Source organism: Leptonotus elevatus, chromosome 10 (assembly GCF_054856555.1).
Source record: "Leptonotus elevatus isolate MCC_2025b chromosome 10, RoL_Lele_1.0, whole genome shotgun sequence".
Lineage (NCBI taxonomy): Eukaryota > Metazoa > Chordata > Actinopteri > Syngnathiformes > Syngnathidae > Leptonotus > Leptonotus elevatus.
Window position 1 is genome coordinate 10,733,809 of NC_141248.1, and position 8,632 is coordinate 10,742,440.

Genomic DNA, 8,632 nt, shown 5'->3' on the forward strand with positions numbered 1-8,632 from the left:
GTTGACGTTAATGACAGTCAATGGCAGTGAATGAGTTAAATTGCAGAAAATACGTTGAAATGACTATCAGCCCATGCCTAGAATCGGTACTTACCCTTAAGTTCTAAATATAAAATTTAAAGACTGTAAAAACTTTAAAAGTAATTCCGTTGGTTTGTGTTATCTGACTGCGGACATTTGCAATACTTGAACTATTTTTGTGATGACTGATGAGTTCACCAACATTTGGACAGTTAATATAAAGTAGGCCCTATTAATAATAAAAATAAAAAAGAAGCTTTTTACATACACATGGACCAGTTGGTTCTTCTATTTAGTTTAATACACAATTTAAAAATATATATATATACACACACACACACAGCAGGGGTGAAAAGTACTTAAGGTTTCTTTTGGACTTTACAATATAAATTGGCATATATAAAAATAAAATCACAGTTTAACCATGTAAATGAGCAACTGGATTAAACACACACACAACTTTGATACAAAGAATAGGATGCGTGTCCAGATGGAGCAACATGTGATGTTGCATCGGTTCAGATGACAGCAAAAGCTTAAGAAGGCCAAGAATGTTCCTCATCCACCACTAAACAGTTGAACACTTTATGCAGCGTGGACTTGAAATGATTTGAATCCGAGCTTATGAGAAAAGGAGAAAATGATTTTTAGACTAACATGAAGAGTGACACGTTTAAAAATATATATATAGGAAAAAAAAGGTGTTTGACTTACAACACTGGCCTGACGAGCTGTTTGTTCAAAACCTTCACGGATTCCTCCTTGTTCTTCTTCTTCGGCTCTTTCTCTGGTATCTGATCCCAAATGTCGGTGTTTACCCACAATGCCTCGGGCAACGCCAGGCCGGCTTGAAAGGTGGTGATCCCCCGGCACAGGGGGCAGCAGATGGTTTGGATCTCGTTATCCACGTTGGCCAGATTCTCCAGACAAGGAGCACAGAAGGTGTGACTGCAGTGGAGCAGACGCGGGACCCGATGACTTCGTGAGTAGTCGTGGAAACACACCGCGCACTCCACGTCTTCGTTTGGCGACATGCTGACGTCACTTGGCAAGCTGTGTGCATATCGGACAATTATGTTACGTTTATATTTCATATGATACAGCAAAGGGATAAGAAAACTGTACTCTGCTTAAAATGGCTGTAAGTTATGAATGGTTAATGGCATATTTTTGTGAAAGCACGTCAATTAAAGGTGAAAGTTTACACTCCCGTCACCCATCGCAATGGCGTCCGGTTTATTGCAAAATTCATAGAGACTCATTGTGCAAAATATTTGCACAATATTTGAGACAACTTACTTGTAAGATGAGAGTGGTGTGGCCTTGTGGGGAGTTGGCTGAGATTTGAGCGCTTCAGCTGTTTCAAGCGCGCTTCAGCTGTTTCAAGCTGGTTTTAAAGACACGATTATTTGTGTATGTCACGTGACACACACACAAAGCACTCTTCCAGGGAAATCTAGATTGTAAAGTCTTCTGCTCATTCATACTGCAAGGTGAGAGGAAAAACCTTCCGCAACCAGACTCAATACGCTATCTAATCAACACACGGCAGCTTTTACGCTTGATTTATTAAATTACACTTTTATTTGCTAACTTTGACCCTTTGCGCTGCAGACGGTCACATACGTATCATGTGCCCCTTTACATCCAACCACCTTGTTTTTAAAATTCATATGTTTGAAAAGCAGACATTCTTGGCATTCAACGACATTTTTATGATACAAACTAAGATTTTATAGAACAATAAACGATACTGATGGGGCCAAAGAACATATGGCATCTAAGCCTGTGTAAACCTACCCACAAAATTGCAGAGATACGATCAGACAAAATTTATTTAAAAACAAAACAAAAAAAACAATTACAGTAGACAGCGAGGGGAACATTGACGCTTCGAATTGATGTTGACGTTTGATTTCAACTCTGATCATAGAAATGGTGCATACCCGCCACCATTTTGGGCTCATGTCCGTGGTAACGTCAGTTATCCACAAACTGAGATTCCATCACTAAAACGTTTGTGATGTATTGTAAATATCGCGGTAGTTTCTAAAATTGCCATACTAATGCCGCGACGTGCAACGGTAATCGATCTTTTTATTCGTGGCCGGTCTGAGAGGAGAAACACTGCCCTCTGCTGTCATGTTTGTGAGAGTGACTCAGGGTGCGAGCAAATATGTTTGTTGTATTATTTATTTTTGTTTTCAGGTTTTGTGATTGTAGAAGCCACGTTGGTGGGCCTTTAAAATGTGACCCCTAATATGTTTGTGCAAGTTTTTCGTTTTTCCTTGTTAAAATTTGACAGACACAATATATATTATTATTGCTTTTACTTGAAATACTTGATGTTCCTGCACCGTTCTTTATACTTAAAAATACCTGCTTGTATATATGATTATAGAGCATTGTGTATTTTGTGTTCAAATACAGTATGTGTATTTATCCGACATTGGCTGGCACTTAAGTTTCCACACTATGTTTTTTTTTAGATAGCGTGAAGATATCGTACAGTGAGATTTTGATATCGCTGCATCCCTCCTAATGCTTTTTGATAGTCATGTAAATGTAAGCGTTGGCACTATTTCTTCAGAAAATACATCACTGCCATCTGCCGCAAAATTGACTTCATATTAGTAGGTTCCTAAAACTGAACTGTAGTTATAATTTGCTTTTTTGTCACTTTTAAAGGACTACAACCAGACTATATGACGATTTCTCAAATTCATTGTTTTGAATTGTAATATATCTTGGAATACTGAATGTAATTAGTTTATAATACCATTTGAACTGTGGAATTGCCTTGCTGTTCTTTTCCGTTATGTTTCCTTTATTCTTACTTGACTTGTTACACAATCACAAAGGTTTATCTCCCTTCCATCAAGTGTGAATTGCTGTATTAAAAAATAAAAGGGGGGGGGGGGGGTCAGTAGCTTCCGGTTTGTCTAGCTGCTGATTGGTCCCCTCATTTCCGTCTCATCATGGTACATTCAATTCTAACGACTCATTAGTCGATATGCTTAAGGCAGTTAGCCAACGTTTAGGCTTAAAAGTCTTGGAGAACATTCATCATTTGTTGAAGTTGCTCAGGTGTCTTGAGTCTTCAAGGAACGCGATCTGCTGCCTGTCTATCATGGCGTGTATGTCCCAATCCCACACGTGAGGCCAATCATAATAACCAACTCCGTCTAGTCCCGTGATGTCATTGTGAAGTGATATTACAATACTTCCGTGCAGAGTCCGAGCGTTAGTCATCTACTTCTGTGGAATTGACATTCAGCCAACGTTTCACAGAAACTGTCCTTGCCCAATGCTCAAGGTGGTCATGTCACAAAAAAAGTAATTATGCAGATGTTATTTGTAGAAACAAAACATTCACGTTCTATACTGTACTGTTAAATGTCACTGTAAATTATAGACATACACGTGGTGGTGAGGTCGCTCTTGAGGAGACAACATTGACCCTTTGCCGCCCTCTCGCGGAGGAAATGGGTCGGCCCTGTTCCTCGTCATGTTTGGGCAACTAAACTATCCTGCCTGTCAAATACTGAAAGTGGATGACATGCAGAGATAATAAGTTGCATTGGCGTGCAGAGTGAGGGGCCGACACGGTGGTGGCCCCTGGCGTCCTCCATTTCAAGAGTCATCTGAACGTCATTTGCCCATGCAGCAACGCAAAACATTCAACACGTGTATCGACAGTTTTCGCCCCCACCCTTTCAATCGGCAAACAAATTTCAAGTGGCATGATCACCCGCAGCCCAATCCACGACTGTTTTTGACGTAACGTGTGTTTCGGAGCCTCACATGCTAATGAGATGAGTGCAATATGAGAAAGTTTAACGTTAACTTTATAAGCCAGTGACACAGTAGCCACAAAACAAACATACCAGATGTCTTTATTGCTTTCTTAAGAAATGTATCACAGCAATTAACGTTCTAATGGATTATCCATCTGCATTTTTAGAATACAATATGATCAAATAGTTAAACCCATTGAATGTTGTCAATGGTTTTACAATAGTGCTGATGAACCAATAGTCCGCCGAACAAATTGGGGGGGGGGTCATAAATGTTGAACACCCCTGTATGTAGCCTATAGGGATTTTTTTTTAAAAACCAAATGAAAACAAATGCAATGATGCTAAATATAAAAATTATTATTGTGTTATTGTTGTTATACTGATTTTACAAATCTTGCACAGCTGAATCTAATGATCAGCTCATCAGCAATCTTTGCAGAAGCCCGATAACGATCAAAACCATGAATCAGGTGTGTTTGTGAAGAGAAACATTGAAAACAGGCTGGATATTGGCTCTCGGGGACCAAACTTGGCCACCCCTGACTTAGTGGTTAGTGGCCATAGTGCTATGCTTGATTCATTTCTGACAAAAGCCCAGTCCTCTAGTTCAAATTTGAGCATAAAATGATTTATTCAGTTGGAAATTCTCATTCCTGTTCAAAACGGTCAAATTCACTGGATTTGAAAGAGTCTGCGTTAAAGCACTGGATGGTCTCTTATCATTTTTATGGCAGGTGGTGTAAAATATTTGGTCAGGGTCAGCGTGTAGAATTCATTAATTTTAGAAACCCACTATTAACTTCAATAATATGCAAAAAAAAAATGGTTATATCACATCAGTGTACATTTTATTATTTATTTTATACATGTTTCGCCGTCATTTTCTGCTACGGTCCGGATGGCAGATGGAGAAGAACTTCGTGAACTAGTTATTGGTGGCTTGCGAAGTGTGGTCTCTCTGAGGCGCCGTAGTGCTCGTGCTTCAAAATGCACGGCTTTAAACTTAGGGCATTTGCATCCTTTTAGTTCACCACTAGATGGCACTAAACTATAAACACAATCAATTTGGGCAGCAATTAATCAATTCCAAGATAAATATGTATCTTGAAAATACGCAGTAGTACCTATTATTATTATTATGGGCCTGCTGAGCGGAGCCTTCGCTGCTGCTTGCAAAGCAAGCAGGCACATATTACTATCCTAGAAAAGAGGTTTATTATTTTTCAACTTATTATATTAAACCCTCCACGGATTTTTCCGCAAGAATGCGGCCCGTACCGTACATCGCACCGGGACAAATGAGGTATCAAACGATACGGCTCGATCTTACTCGCTGCAGCATTATTTGTCTAAGAATTCCCAGTTACCATGGCGACGCTATTCCCCAAAAACTCCCAAAAAAAGTCCCATTGGAATGAATGGGAAACCGAAAGAGATCACATCAAATCAAGCACCTTTTTCCAAGACACGCTGCGCGCGCATACGTTAACCGACCGATATGAATTTTAGCTCATTTTGTTGGAATTTTTCCCATCTTCAGTGTCAAAAAAAAATTAAGGAATGAAAGCTCTCCCCCCTGTGCGGGTTCAAAGACAGTGAGCGAAGGGGTGAAAGTAGCCTTTTTTGCATCGGCTAGAGCGTGACTAATTAAGGCTTCAGTGATGGGAACCAAGAAATCTATTTCCAAAAGTTTCACTTCAACTCGTCACCATGGCCACAATCTTTGCTCACTAGACATCAAATTCACACATTTTGTAGCCAAAAGTGTGTAGTTTCTGACAAACCTATTTTTATTTGGCTAAGGTGTCATTTAGTACCTTTATTTTCACTTTAAGCGAGGAGAAGTCGGACTATTTCGCCTCTTTTTCCATGTTAATATAATAGTTTTTCCCTCTTCATTTTCGATCAATCATAAGTTTTCAACCTGCTCGCGTTCCCCAAACCCTTGCCGTTCTAACGAGCCATTTCTGGAATCTGCATCTTCAACCGTTAAGTCGTGAGAGGCTTTTGTTTGAGGTGTGCTTATCCCATACAAAATCTATGGAATGTTGGTGCGTGACGTCTCCCAACAAGTTACTCAAGTTAATCAAATGTGTATGCGTTCTTAAAGGGGCAGTAAGATACTTTTATTTGATGTTGATTATGGTTAACTTCCACATTTCTTGACCGATTTCAATGGTTTAAGTTTTAAACTGTTCATCTCATTGAAATGTTAGTTAAAATCAAATGTGCGTGCGTGAATGTGCATGTTTCTTAAAGGGGCAGTAAGATACTTTTAGTTGATGTTGATTATGGTTAACTTCCACATTTCTTGACCGATTTCAATGGTTTGAATTTTAAACTGTTCAGCTCATTTCAATGTTAGTTAAAATCAAATGTGTGTGCGTGAATGTGCATGTTTCTTAAAGGGGCAGTAAGATACTGTTGATTATGGTTAACTTCCACATTTCTTGAGCGATTTCAATGGTTTAAATTTTAAACTGTTCAGCTCATTTCAATGTTGGTTAAAATCAAATGTGTGTGCGTGAATGTGCATGTTTCTTAAAGGGACAGTAAGATACTTTTAGTTTATGTTGATTATGGTTAACTTCCACATTTCTTGAGCGATTTCAATGGTTTCAATTTTATTTTTATTGCGTGTTTCCACGTGAGTCAGCAGGCCCATTCAAAATTTCCGCGGATTTTTTTTTAGTTATTATTATTATTATATATATATATTTTTTTTTTAACGTGCACAGAAGGGAGAAACTGAATGGGAGGACCTCTCCATTGTCAGGCAGATCGCATTTCCTAGTACAAAACGTAAATGTCCGATGCATTTATAGTTTTCCACCAGTAGTAAATAAATGAATAAAGTAGAGATATAGATAGTGACAGTAATATTATTTTTATTCAAGTACCAACAAGAGAAGTACAGTGTCATAAACTGGTTGAGAAATATTCACTTGCATCACTCCTGTTGAAGGACTAAAGTGTAGGTAGACAAATGCAAGGTGCTAAAATATGAAACATATAAATAATAAGTAAACATATTTACAGTTCATTTTTTTGAACAGTTATTCAATTTCTTCAAAAACTATATACAAGTTGAATGTATAAATAATAATAATAATAACAAAAAATGTTGTTGACTTGGTCCAGATGAATGTCAGAGGACATCAGCAGGCCTGCAAGTGTCGCTCATGCACCGCGAAGCAGTTGAACATTTTTTGGAGCGTAGACTTGAGATCGATGTGATTTGAATCCAAGCTGAGTGACAAAGACAAAAACGAGAGGTTTTTAATTCATTTTTAAACTCCAACATGAAATCTGACAATATGGAAAACGCTGTTTGGCCATTTAGTTGATATCCTTGATCGCGAACTTAAGGTCCATGTTGTAGTACATCCATCCATTTTGTACCACTTGTTCAGGGTCGGTTAGTTTTTGGTTACACTAGTAGACTAATGTCTTACGAGAAACTAGTACGTTTTCCACTACTGAGCTCCACTACTGCATGACATTTATGTACACTAGCGGGCTTCACTAGTATACGGGACCTTAAGATGGATATCAAAGGAATAAATGATTAAAGGACTTTTCTAATAATAAAAAAAAGAAGAAAAGTTTGAACAGATTTTCCACTTACAACATCGGCCTGACGATCCGCTGACTGCAATCCTCCACTGACTCTTCCTTCGTCCTCGTCCTCTTCTTCTTCTGCTCTTTCTCTGCCACCCGATCCCAGATCCCGGTGTCGACCCACAAGGCCCCCGGCAGGGCCAGGCTGGCCGGGGTGCAGGTGATCCAGCGGCAGAGGGGGCAGCAGATGGTCCGGATCACGCCGTCCACGTTGGCCAGTTTCTCCAGGCAAGGCGCGCAGAAGGTGTGACCGCAGTGCAGCAGGCGCGGGACCCGCTGACTGCGTGAGTAGTCGTAGAAACACACCACACACTCCAGATCTTCATTTGGAGACATGCTTGGGTCCCTTTGCAAACAGTCACAATTAAATTCTATTCACGATGAATAATCAATGAAATACACTTCGTTGAAGCAGTCTTTGGAACTTACTTGGCGTCCATGTGAAGTTCTCGCTGAGCTGGCTGAGGCGTGTTTTGAGTGCTGCTGTTTCACAAGCGGCTTTTAAAGATGTGACTCCGCGTGTCACGTCACGTGAGCACTCTTCCAGCGAATTCTGCTCAGTAAACACAGCCTGGGAAGAATGCTATTCAGCCAGAATGAAGGGGGTAGATAACCTCCTACTTTCTGTTCCTTATCCTTACCACGTGCCAATAATATATAATCAGTCATACATCTATCAAACAATACGATGTCCTATTTTCAAACATAAAAACTATACGGCCATGTAGGGTTTTTGTTCCTCTCATTTAGCATGTATTCCTATGTTTCGAGATTCCCTAACGACCCAACAGGTGCATGATTCTGCAAGAAAGTGGTGGGATTGCAGACAGTTCCCTCTTAAACACTATTATGATCACTGTTCCATTATTTATATATATATATATATATATATATATATATATATATATATATATATATATATATATATTTATATATATATATATATATATATATATATATATATATATATATATATATATATATGTGTTGTGTGCCTAAACACAACATTCTGATTAATATTGTGTTTGTGGACTATGAAAATGCGTCGTTCTCAGAAATGGGAAACACTTTGGTTACACTATAATGGTTTCAAAAGGAATAATAATAATTGTTGTTGTTGTTATCATCATCATATTATTATTATTGCTGTTATGTCAAAGCCAAGTATATATGGTACATTATTTATTATG

At 38.8% G+C, this 8,632-nt stretch overlaps 2 protein-coding genes across 2 annotated transcripts; both read right to left on the bottom strand.

Annotated features, from left to right (window-relative positions):
* Window positions 1–472: 472 nt before the first annotated feature.
* On the bottom strand, window positions 473–1,368 carry LOC147167008 (E3 ubiquitin-protein ligase TRIM32-like). Its single transcript, XM_086087692.1, has 3 exons — window positions 1,321–1,368; window positions 736–1,074; window positions 473–642 (listed from the first exon to the last, which is right to left on the bottom strand). Exons 2-3 carry the CDS (start codon window positions 1,053–1,055, stop codon window positions 558–560), a joined length of 405 nt encoding a protein of 134 aa, XP_085943818.1. The 5' UTR covers window positions 1,056–1,074; window positions 1,321–1,368; the 3' UTR covers window positions 473–557.
* A 5,611-nt stretch (window positions 1,369–6,979) lies between these two features.
* On the bottom strand, window positions 6,980–7,778 carry LOC147167009 (RING finger protein 208-like). The gene is made up of 2 exons (XM_086086896.1): window positions 7,450–7,778; window positions 6,980–7,070 (listed from the first exon to the last, which is right to left on the bottom strand). Exons 1-2 carry the CDS (start codon window positions 7,776–7,778, stop codon window positions 6,980–6,982), a joined length of 420 nt encoding a protein of 139 aa, XP_085943022.1.
* Between the last annotated feature and the right edge of the window lie 854 nt (window positions 7,779–8,632).

Coding starts and splice junctions, on each gene's coding strand:
- LOC147167008 (XM_086087692.1), bottom strand. CDS start 1,055: ATGTCGCCAAACGAAGACGTGGAGTGCGCGGTGTGTTTCCACGACTAC. Junction 643..735: donor CAGCTCGTCAGGCCAGTGTT/GTAAGTCAAACA, acceptor TTTTCTCATAAG/CTCGGATTCAAATCATTTCA.
- LOC147167009 (XM_086086896.1), bottom strand. CDS start 7,778: ATGTCTCCAAATGAAGATCTGGAGTGTGTGGTGTGTTTCTACGACTAC. Junction 7,071..7,449: donor CGGATCGTCAGGCCGATGTT/GTAAGTGGAAAA, acceptor TTTGTCACTCAG/CTTGGATTCAAATCACATCG.